At 43.1% G+C, this 12,247-nt stretch overlaps 1 protein-coding gene and 1 long non-coding RNA gene across 2 annotated transcripts in view; both read right to left on the bottom strand.

Moving 5' to 3' along the window:
* Nucleotides 1-5,449, bottom strand: part of LOC112072014 (plexin-B1-like) — a 10,882-nt gene extending 5,433 nt beyond the window's left edge. Inside the window, exons 1-3 of the mRNA XM_070439609.1 lie at nt 5,270-5,449; nt 2,383-2,553; nt 651-716 (exon numbers count right to left, since the gene is read on the bottom strand). Of these exons, the coding sequence (XP_070295710.1) occupies nt 651-716; nt 2,383-2,553; nt 5,270-5,449 (417 nt within the window). The remainder of the gene's footprint in view (nt 1-650; nt 717-2,382; nt 2,554-5,269) is intronic.
* Nucleotides 5,450-6,425: 976 nt separating this feature from the next.
* On the bottom strand, nt 6,426-11,047 carry LOC112072016 (uncharacterized). The gene is made up of 4 exons (XR_002894224.2): nt 10,894-11,047; nt 9,959-10,063; nt 8,261-8,341; nt 6,426-6,551 (listed from the first exon to the last, which is right to left on the bottom strand). It is a non-coding gene; the product is annotated as an uncharacterized lncRNA (long non-coding RNA).
* Nucleotides 11,048-12,247: the final 1,200 nt, after the last annotated feature.

Below are 12,247 nucleotides of genomic sequence, written 5' to 3'. Positions count from 1 at the left end.
ACTCCAATAACCAGCCTGCAAATAACCAGCTCCAATACCAGCTCCAATAACCAGCCTCCAATAACCCACTCCAATAACCACTCCAATAAACCAGCTCAATAACCTATCTCCCAATAAACCAGCTCCCAATACACCAGCTCCAATTAACACCTCAATACCCAGCCCAATTAACCCAAGCTCCAAAACCAGCTCCTAATGAACCCACTCCAATAACCCAGCTCCAATAACCAGCTCCAATAACCAGCTCCAATTACCCAGCTCCAATAACCGCTCCAATAACCAGCTCCAATAACAAGCTCCAATATGGAACCAGCTCCAATAACACCAGTCCATAACCAGCTCCAATAACCAGCTCCAGAGTAACCCAGCCTCTCAATAACCCTCAGCCCATAACCAGCTCCAGAGTAGCCTCAATACCCAGCCTAACCAGGAATAACCAGCTCCAATTAAGCCGATAACCCTCACACACAGTCATACCAGCTCCAATGAGTCACCATAACCAGCTCCAATAACCCAGCTCCAATAAACCGGCTCCGAGAGAACCATTCCAATAACCAGCTCCAATAGCTCCTGTATTAAGAATTATAATAATGCCTGGAATACAGAGTTCCCTGTTATTCGACTGATTATTAGAATGTCTGTCTGTCTCACCTCTCAACCAGCTGTTTGTATCTGGGGATCTCTCTGGCGTAGAGCAGCTTGTTCACCGGAGAGTCCTGTTGGCAGGAAATCAAAATCAAGACGTTAGACAGATTATGTTTGTCAAAAACAAAAACGACCATCATCATCATCATCATCATCATCGTCACACTAACGACACAAAGTCTCCTGCTCCTCGGCGTTATCCACTCTGAACAGAAATGATGAGGAACTACGAGATCTCCTGACCGCAATCAATGATTACTGATTCCCTCTACTATATTTAGAAAATAGTCTCTCTAAATAATAAATTKATTTAAATAAATAAACAAATACAAGCGGATTGTGTTTTATGTATTTTATAGAATGACTGACCCAAGGTCCAAACTAACCTCTGCTCTTTACCACAATTCTTAAAAACCCACATTTTGGACCAGGATTGCTGGAAGCTGGCTTTAACATTTGGCATAGGCAGACTAAATGATTTATTCGTTATTCGTTGATAAGATTTTATTGTCATTTGAGCAGATGGTTGATAAATATCGAAGCAGGACTTTTTCCGCTTCCGACAAGTAAGACATTATATTTTAAAGAGTACCAGCTTGATTGGCAACCCTGATGTATCTGTCATTTAATTTTAATTTTTCCCTCACAAAGGAACATGTCTGTAAATGTATTTATGATGCTTTCAGGTCCTTTTCTACCGTCGACACACAGAGGGTGGAAACCAGTGTGGGAGAAAGAATTGTCTGTTACTATTGACGAGGAGATGTGTGAGGACATTTGGAGATATGCTAAACCAATATCTATCTGTAATCGTACTAGAGCAATCCAGTTCAGATTAATACACAGCATATATCRCCAAATCACAGACATGTTTTCAGTCCCTCTTCCTCTTCTCCTCAGTGTCTTAAATGTAAAACTGACACAGTAACACGTTGTTTATTGTCATGTACCAAAATACAAAGATACTGGTCTGTTGTTCTGCAAGAAATTGAACAAATTCTAGGGGGTCGACCAAGAATTGGAGCCAGTCTCTTTACCTGTTAGGTCTCCCTATTAGACATGTTACTTCTGTGGATAAGAGGAGGCTTTACAACATCCTAACCTATGCAGCGAGGGGAAAAAAATCATATTTTTTAAATTTAATTTTAAAATGTTTTTTTTTTTTACTAGGCAAGTCAGATAAGAACTAATTCTTATTTACAATGACGGCCTACCCCGGCCAAACCGGCTGGGGCAATTGTGCGCCACCACTTGGGACCCTCAATCACGGCCGGATGTGATACAGCCTGGATTCAAACCAGGTACTGTAGTGACACCTCTTGCACTGAGATGCAGTGCCTTAGACCGCTACGCTGTGGATTAATGACAAGGTCCCTTCTATAAAGGATTGGCATAAGATACTATTTGAACGGGTTCCATTAGAATATCTGACATGTACATTACATTCTAAAACAGATCAGCTCTACAAAGTGTGGGAACCTTATTTAAAATCACCTAGAACCTGATTTATCAGCTATTCTGCTGCAAGGATTTACTTAGAATGGTGGTTGTTTACTTGTCTCAGGATTACACTGTACGTTCCATGTGTTGGACCCAATTCCTTTTTTAAACTGAGCTTTTGTGTTTAATTTCTGTCTTTTTTTGTTTTGTTTCTTTGTTTCTTTGTTCTCTCTTAATATGGGAGAATATTGTGACATTTCTATAAAAATACTATTTCAACAAAAAAAAATGACTGACCCGTCCGACTTTGTGTTCGGAGGTGGTGCAGGAGTCGATGAACGTCTGAGCGATGACAGAGAGGACAGCGTCCACGCTATCCGTCACCTGGACGTCAAACACAAACTGAGGGTTCTTCAGGATGTTGACCCAGAACCTCAGAGGCAGGCATGGAGGAAGGGAGGGAGAGAGAGGTGGTTATCCAGGGAAAAGTATTTCTTTACGGAAGAAAATACAATGACCGTGTTCAAGAATGTCACATGTTTAAGTTGCTGATCGCCGACAGAAAGACGGAATAATAACAACCAGGAGTTATTCAGGACGCAAGGTGATCAGTCAGTCTGCTCGGTCAGTCTGCTCGGTCAGTCTGCTGCGGTCGGTCAGTCTGCTCGGATCGGTCAGTGCTTGCTCGTCGGTCAGTCTGCTCGGTCAGTCAGTCTGCTCGGTCAGTCAGTCTGTCATCGGTCAGTCAGTCTGCTCGTCAGTCAGTCTGCTTCTCGGTCAGTCTGTCTGCTCGGTCAGTCTGTCTGCTCAAGGTCAGTCTGTCTGCTCGGTCAGTTCTGTCCTTGCTCGGTCAGTCTGTCTGCTCGGTCAGTCTGCTCAGTCTGTCTGCTCAGTCTGTCTGCTCAGTCTGTCTGCTCAGTCTGTCTGCTCAGTCTGTCTGCTCAGTCAGTCTGCTCAGTCAGTCTGCTCAGTCAGTCTGCTCAGTCAGTCTGCTCAGTCAGTCTGCTCAGTCAGTCTGCTCAGTCAGTGATTGCAATGCAGTCGATCTCAGAAACGACCATTGAAAGTCTCACACTCTTCTCTCTTTGCAGTGAAGTTTTATAATAGAAGAGAGAAGACTTTAATTTTATTAAGTTATATGTTCTGTTAGACAGCATCTTACCAAAAGCTGCTTCTTTTAAAAAGGTATTTACAGTGGCTTGTGAAAGTATTCACCCCCCTTGGCATTTTTCCTATTTTGTTGCCTTACAACCTGGAATTAAAATTTATTTTTCGGGGGTTTGTATCATTTGATATACACAACATGCCTACCAATTTGAAGATGCTAAATATTTTTTATTGTGAAACAAACAAGAAATAAGACAAAAAAACAGAAAACTTGAACGTGCATAACTATTCACCTCCCCAAAATCAATACTTTGTAGAGCCACCTTATGCAGCAATTACAGCTGCAAGTCTCTTGGGGTATGTCTCTATAAGCTTGGCACATCTAGCCACTGGGATTTTTGCCCATTCTTCAAGGAAAAACTGCTCCAGCTCCTTCAAGTTGGATGGGTTCCGCTGGTGTACAGCAATCTTTAAGTCATACCACAGATTCTCAATTGGTTTGAGGTCTGGGCTTCGACTAGGCCATTCCAAGACATTTAAATGTTTCCCCTTAAACGACTCGAGTGTTGCTTTAGCAGTATGCTTAGAGTCATTGTCCTGCTGGAAGGTGAACCTCCGTCCCAGTCTCAAATCTCTGGAAGACAAACTGTTTCCCTCAAGAATTTCCATGTATTTAGTGCCATCCATCATTCCTTCAATTCTGACCAGTTGCCCAGTCCCTGCCGATGAAAAACATCCCCACAGCATGATGCTGCCACCACCATGCTTGGTGTTCTCTGGGTTGTGAGAGGTGTTGGGTTTGCGCCAGACATAGCGTTTTCCTTGATGGCCAAAAAGCACAATTTTAGTCTCATCTGACCAGAGTACCTTCTTCCATATGTTTGGAGAGTCTCGCACATGCCTTTTGGCGAACACCAAACGTGTTTGCTTATTTTTTCTTTAAGCAATGGCTTTTTTCTGGCGACTCTTCCGTAAAGCCCAGCTCTGTAGAGTGTGCGGCTTAAAGTGGTCCTATGGACAGATACTCCAGTCTCCGCTGTGAAGTTTTGCAGCTCCTTCAGGGTTATCTTTGGTCTCTTTGTTACCTCTCTGATTAATGCCCTCCTTGCCTGGTCCATGAGTTTTTGGTGGGCGGCCCTCTCTTGGCAGGTTTGTTGTGATGCCAAATTCTTTCAATTTTTTAAATAATGGATTTAATGGTGCTCTGTGAGATGTTTCTAATATTTTATTTTATAACCCAACCCTGATCTGTACTTCTCCACAACTTTGTCCCTCACCTGTTTGGAGAGCTCCTTGGTCTTCATGGTGTCTCTTGCTTGGTGGTGTTGCAGACTCTGGGGCCTTTCAGAACAGGTTTATATATACTGAGATCATGTGACACTTAAATAAAGTTCACCTGTGTGCAATCTAACTAATTATGTGACTTCTGAAGGTAATTGGTTGCACCAGATCTTATTTAGGGGCTTCATGTATAGGGGGTGAATACATATGCACCACCACTTTTCTTTTTTTAATTTTTTAGCATTTTTTTAAACAAGTGATTTTTTTCATTTCCTTCACCAATTTGGATCATTTGTGTTTGTCATTACATGAAATCCAAATAAAAATCAATTTAATTATCAGGTTGTAATACAACAAAATAGGAAAAAACGCCAAGGGGTGAATACTTTTACAAGGCACCTTAAACTTTACAGAACAACAAACCAGGACCCAGTGACTGACTGACCTGCTGGTCTCTTGAAGAACAACAAACATCAAATCAGAACTGACCTGCTGGTCTCTTGAAGAACAAAAACAACAAATCAGGACTGACCTGCTGTTCCTCTTGAAAGAACAACAACATCAAATCAGGACTGACCTGCTGGTCTCTTGAAGAACAAACAACAACAAATCAGAACTGACCTGCTGGTCCTCTTGAAGAACAACAAACATCAAATCAGGACTGACTGCTGGTCCTCTTGAAGAACAAACAACATCAATCAGGACTGACCTGCTGGTCCTCTTGAAGAACACAACAACAATCAGGACTGACCTGTTGGTCCTCTTGAAGAACAAACAACATCAAATCAGGACTGACCTGTTCGTCTTCCAGATGTGTACGGTCTCGGGTCGTCGATGCCGGTTTTTCCGCCATGTCATCCAGGAAGTCAAAGAAGAAACGAACAGCGATGGGAGGAGACGCTTGGTGTTGAGAATGGCTACGAAACACATCGTCTACAAACTTCTGCAGCGTACCTGGAGAGGAGAGAGACAACATCCTCTAGACACACAGACTAGGTATATATACTGTACCTGCTAGATACATATATCACAAAACTGATATAACACCTACATCTACATTACAACAGTATGTAACTCTGGCCTTGGTATGTTCCCTCTGTGTGTGTGGTGTGTGTGTCTGTGTGTGTGTGTGTGTGTGTGTGTGTGTGGTGTGTGTGTGTGTGGTGTGTGTACGTACCTTCATAGATAGTAGTTTTGTGTCAGGTATATCTCTGGTATGGCCTTGGTCTGTTCCTCTGTGGTGTGTGTGTGTGTGTGTGTGTGTGTTGTGTGTGTATGTGTGTGTGTGGTGTACGTGCCTTCATAGATAGTAGTTGTGTCAGGTATATCTCTGGTATGGCCTTGGTCTGTTCCATCTGTGTGTGTGTTGTGTGTGTGTGTGTGTGTGTGTGTGTGTGTGTGGTGTGTGTGTGTGTGTGTGTGTGTGTGTGTGTGTGGTGTGTGTGTGTGTGTGTGTGTGTGTGTGTACGTACCTTCATAGATAGTAGTCGTGTCAGGTAATATCTCTGGTATGGCCTTGGTCTGTTTCCCTCTGTGTGTGTGTGTGTGTGTGTGTGTGTGTGTGTGTGTGTGTGTGTGTGTGTGTGTGTGTGTGTATGTGTGTGTGTGTGTACGTGCCTTCATAGATAGTAGTTGTGTCAGGTATATCTCTGGTATGGCCTTGGTCTGTTCCCTCTGTGTGTGTGTGTGTGTGTGTGTGTGTGTGGTGTGTGTGTGTGTGGTGGTGTGTGTGTGTTGTGTGTGTGTGGTGTGTACGTCCTTCATAGATAGTAGTGTGTCAGGTATATCTCTGGTATGGCCTTGGTCTGTTCCTCTGTGTGTGTGTGTGTTTGTGTGTGGTGTGTGTGTGTGTGTGTGTGTGTGTGTGTTGTGTGTGTGTGTGTGTGTGTGTGTGTGGCTTGGTTGTGGTGTGTACGTACTTCATAGAGTAGTCGTGTCAGGTATATTCTGGTATGGCTTGGCTCTTCCCTCTCTCTCATGCTGCTCTTCCTGTGTTTGGGGATCTCTGGGTCCTCGCTGGACTTCACCAGGTGCACAGCCTCAGCCCCTTTCCCCCTCCCCCTCCAACATGGGTGTCTCTACGGAGCGCACAGAGGGACACACTTCCAGGTCACACTTAAACTGAAATGGCAACGTATTCCCTAAAACTAGTGTCCTACCAAGGGGAATAGGGTGCCATTCTGGACAGGGGGAAACATATTCCTTACACTATAGTAGTACATCTCCTTGATATATGTATATGGTTATGTAGTACTAAACAGGTTATATAGTAGTACATCTCTTTGATAATACGTATAGGGTTATGTAGTATTAAACAGGTTATATAGTAGTATAACATGTTATATAGTAGTATAACATGTTATAATAGTAGTATAACATGTTATATAGTAGTATAACAGGTTATATAGTAGTATCACAGGTTATATAGTAATAATAACAGGTTATATAGTAGTATAACAGGTTATATAGTAGTATACATTTATAACAGGCTCTTTATAGTAGTATAACAGGCTTCTATAGTAGTATAACAGGCTATAGTAAGTATAACAGGCTCTACAGTAGTATAACAGGTTAATATGTAGTATAACATGTTATATAGTAGTATAACAGGTTAATAGTTATAAAACAGTTATATTTATGGTAGTATAACAGTTATATAGTAGTATATACAGGTTATATAGTAGTATAAACAGGTTATAGTAGTATACAGGTTATATAGTAGTATAAGGTTATAATAGTAGTTATAAAAGGCTCTATAGTAGTAAAACAGGTTATATAGTAGTATAACAGTTATAATAGTAGTATAACAGGTTATATAGTAGTATAAAAGTTTATATAGTCAGTATAACAGGTTATATAGTAGTATAACAGGTTATATAGTCATATAACAGGTTATATAGTAGTATAACAGGTATTATATAGTAAGTAATAACAGGTTATATATGTAGTATAACAGTTATATAGTTATAACAGGTTATATAGTAGTATAAACATGTATTAATATAGTAGTATAACAGGTTACATATAGTAGTATAACAGGTTATATAGTAGTTAACAGGCTATATAGTAATATAACAGGTTATAAGTAAGTATAACAGGTTAATAGTAATATAACAGGTTATATAGTAGTATAACGGTAAGTAGTATATACAGGTTTATTAGTAGTATACAGGTTATATAGTAGTATAACAGGCTATATAGTATATAACAGTGTTTATTAGTAGTATACAGGCTATACTAGTATATAACAGGTTATATAGTAAGTATAACAGGTTATATAGTAGTATAACAGGTTATATAGTAGTATAACAGGTTATATAGTAGTATAACAGGCTATATAGTAATATAACAGGTTATATAGTAGTATAACAGGCTATATAGTAATATACAGGTTATATAGTAGTATAACAGGTTATATAGTAGTATAACAGGTTTATATAGTAGTTAAACAGGTTATATATAGTAGTATAACAGGTTATATAGTAGTATAACAGTGTTTATTAGTAGTATAAAGGTATATAGTAGTATAACAGGTTATATAGTAGTATAACAGGTTTACAGTGTAAACAGGTTATATAGTAGTATAAAGGTTTATAGTAGTATAATACAGGCTTTATAGTAGTATAACAGGCTCTATAGTAGTATAACAGGCTTATAGTAGTAAACAGGCTATATATAGTACAACAGGTTCTACAGTATTATAACAGGTTATATAGTATTATAACAGGTTATATAGTATTAAACAGGCTATATAGTATAACAGGCTCTATAGTATGACAGTATTTACTCTCTCCAGTCTGGTAGACCTGGTGTTCCCCATGCAAGCAGCTGATCTGGGGATCAGAGCCACTGTAGCTCCGTCTGGCACCTGAGGAGAGAAAACACAACAGCTATCAACATCCAAGCCGTGTTCAGTGGGGCACACCAGCACAACGGTTAGTGTTTCTGATTGGACAAGACTCTACACCTTCCAGTCGTTTCCTGTTTTGGTGCCTACTGAACGCCGCTCCGCACTCCTACTGAACGCCGCTCCGCACTCCTACTTGAACGCCGCTCCGCCACTCCTACTGAACGCGCTCCGCAACTCTACTGAAGCGCTCGCACTCCTATGAACGCCGCTCCGCACTCCTACTGAACGCCGCTCCGCACTCCTACTGAACGCCGCTCCGACCCTACTGAACGCACTCCGCACCCCTACGGACGCCCTCCGCAACCTACTGAACGCCACTCCGCACCCTACTGAACGCCACTCCGCCCTACTGAACGCCACTTTCCGCACCCCTACTGAACGCCACCCCGCACCTACTGAACGCCACTCCGCACCCCTACTGAACGCCACTCGCACTACTGAACGCACTCCGCACCTACTGAACGCCACTCCGCCCCCTACTGAACGCCACTCGCACCCTACTGAACGCCACTCGCACGCCTACTGAACGCCACTCCGCACCCCTACTGAACGCCACTGCCGCACACCCTACTGAACGCCACTCCGCACTCCTACTGAAACGCCACTCGCACCTACATGAACGCCACTCCGCCCTACTGACGCCACTCCGCACTCCTACTGAACGCCACTCCGCACCCCTACTGAACGCCATGCCGCCCCCTACTGAACGCCATCGCACCTACGACGCACTCCGCACCCCTACTGAACGCCACTCCGCACTCCTACTGAACGCCACTCTGCACTCTACTGAACGCCACTCGCACTCCTACTGAACGCCACTCCGCACTCCTACTGAACGCCACTCGCACTTCTGACTGAACGCCACTATCGCATCCTACTGAACACCACTCTGCCTGCACTCCTACTGAACAGCACTCTGCACTCCTACTGAACACACACTTGCACTCTACTGCACCACTCTGCACTCCTACTGAACACACACTCTGCACTCTACTGAACACCACTCTGCACTCCTACTGCACACCAACTCTGCATCCTACTGAACACCATCTGCACTCCTACTGAACACCACTCTGCACTACTACTGAACGCCACTTCTGCCTACTGAACGCCACTCTGCACTCCTATGAACACCACTCTGCACTCCTACTGAACACTCGATCTCGCACCACTTGCACTCTATGAACACCACTCTGCACTCCTACTGAACCACATCTGCACTCCTACTGAACACCACTCTGCACTCTACTGAACACTACTCTGCACTCCTACTGAACACCACTCTGCACTCTACTGAACATCCACTCTGCACTCCTACTGAACACCACTCTAGCACTCCTACTGAACACCATCTGCACTCCTACTGAACACCACTCTGACACTGACCCTACTCGACACCACACTACTCTGACACTCTCTGCTGAACCAGCACTCTGATCTCTGTGTGTAGTGGTTGCGTTGTAGTAGTGGTATCTGTGTGGTGTGGATGTGTGTGTGTGTGTGTGTGTGTGTGTGTGTGTGTGTGTGTGTGTGTGTGTGTGTGTGTTTGGGTTTGGTTGTGGGTGTGTTTTGGACCTTGTAGTGCTGCAGAGTGTTGAGTTTCTTCCAGCGCCCCTGGACGATCGCTGTGACGTCATCGTCTGACAGTGTCAAGGTGACCCGCCTGTCCCGATCGCCATTCTGACGAGACAAATCATATATGTTGTCTGCATGCTACAAGACTGGGTTGAACCCATGTTTGTCTGCATGCTACAAGACTGGGTTGAACCCATGTTGTCTGCATGCTACAAGACTGGGTTTGAACCATGTCGTCTGAATGCTACAAGACTGGGTTGAACCCATGTTGTCTGAATGCTACAAGACTGGGTTGAACCCATGTTGTCTGAAATTCTACAAGACTGGGTTGAACCCATGTTGTCTGAATGCTACAAGACTGGGTTGAACCATGTCGTCTGAAATGCTACAAGACTGGGTTGAACCCATGGTCGTCTGAATGCTACAAAGACTGGGTTGAACCCCGGTTCAGGTGTTAGCTAACACATGTCAGGTCTCCAGGTAATTTACTATTACCTGAGTGTGGTTTCAAATAAAATATCTGTTTTCACTTTGGGCTGCAAAACGTCGAACGAAAGGTGATTTACAGATAAAATGGGTTCTATTATTCTTACAGTGGTTCTGGGGAACCACTGCACTGGTGTGTTATGTGTTCAAACATCAACATTCATTAGTAGAGGGTCAAAAATAGATTTTTCTAAGTTTGGCTATTTTTATTCATTGAGTCCACATGAGGGCAAATGATAAGTAATTCTCTGTTCCTTACCCAGGTCTTCTGTTCCTTACCAGGTCTAGTGAGTCTGCAGTAGGTCTCTGTTCTTTCCCAGGCCTCTATTCCTTACCAGGCCTCTATTCCTTACCTAGGCCTCTATTCCTTACCAGGCCTCTATGTTCCTTACCCAGGACTCTGTTCCTTACCCAGGCCTCTATTCCTTACCCAGGCCTATATTCCTTACCCAGGTCTAGTGAGTCTGCAGCAGGTCTCTGTGAGAAGGGAGCTCCTTTATAGATCTGGTCTAGGATCTTGTCTTTGACCTGTGTGATGGTGTCGGTGTCCAACACCTTGACCGGACACGGCTGCACCTCCACACCACTCTTCACCATCACCGTCAGGGTCTGACCAGAGGAGAGAGGGGGACGACGATGTCAACACACAAACCAAGGAAACTAAGGTAGGCTCAGAATCTTGATATCATACAGCAGGGTAGTAAAGAGTTGGAAGAAGTGAGGAAGAGTAGAAAGAGAGAGAGAGAGTAGAGAAGAGGGAGAGAGAGAAACAAAGGAGAGAGAAGCGAGAGAGAGAAAGTAGAGAGGAAGAGTAGAGAGAGAGAGTAGAGAGGAGAGAGGAGAGAGAGGAAAGAGAGAGAGAGAAAGAGAGAGGAAGAGTAGAGAGAGAGAGAGTAGAGAGGGAGGAAAGAGAGAGAGTGGAAGAGGAGAGAGAGGAGAAAGAGGGGAAGAGTGGAGAGAGGAAAGAGAAAGAGAGAGAGAGAGGCCTGTGGTGATGATGGTATCCTCAATGAAATGATAAACTACACAGACCACAAATTCCAATTGGTTATACTTAAACTCTTTAACATCATCCTCAGCTCTGGCATCTTCCCCAATATTTGGAACAAAGGACTGATCACCCCAATACACAAAATTGGAGACAAATTTGACCCCAATAACTACCGTGGGATATGCGTCAACAACAACCTTGGGAAAATCCTCTGCATTATCATTAACAGCAGACTCGTACAAAAATATAATTACTTGACACATTGGAAAGAATTTACAAAAAAACTGAGCAAACTAGAATGCTATTTGGCCCTAAACAGAGAGTACACAGTGTCAGAATAACCTGACCAACTGTGACTGCGACCCAAAATTAAGAAAAGCTTTTGAACTATGTACCAGACTCAGTGAGCATAGCCTTGCTATTGAGAAAAGGCCACGCGCGGTGGACAGACAATGGCTCTCCAAGAGAAGACAGGCAGTGCACACTGCCCACAAATGAGTGGTAACTGAGGCTGCACTTCCTAACCTCCTGCCCAATTGTAAATGACTATTAGAGACACATGAATTTCCCAGTCAGACTCACACAGATCCACAAGAAACTAAAACAACAAACAACCATTTTGATAACTCCCATATTACTGGTGAAATACCACGTGTGTGAATCACAGCAGCAAGATTGTGAGTTGCTACAGAAAAGGGCAACCAGTGAATGAACAAACACTCATCTGTAAATACAACCCATATCTTATGTTAATTTATTTCCCCTTTGTGTTACTTTAACTATTGCACGTGTTACAACTGTATATTTACACT

Source organism: Salvelinus sp. IW2-2015, unplaced genomic scaffold (genome assembly GCF_002910315.2).
Source record: "Salvelinus sp. IW2-2015 unplaced genomic scaffold, ASM291031v2 Un_scaffold1800, whole genome shotgun sequence".
In the NCBI taxonomy this organism is placed as follows: Eukaryota; Metazoa; Chordata; class Actinopteri; order Salmoniformes; family Salmonidae; genus Salvelinus; species Salvelinus sp. IW2-2015.
The sequence above is the reverse complement of the archived record's forward strand: the minus strand, read 5'-3'. Positions and strand labels throughout refer to the sequence as shown.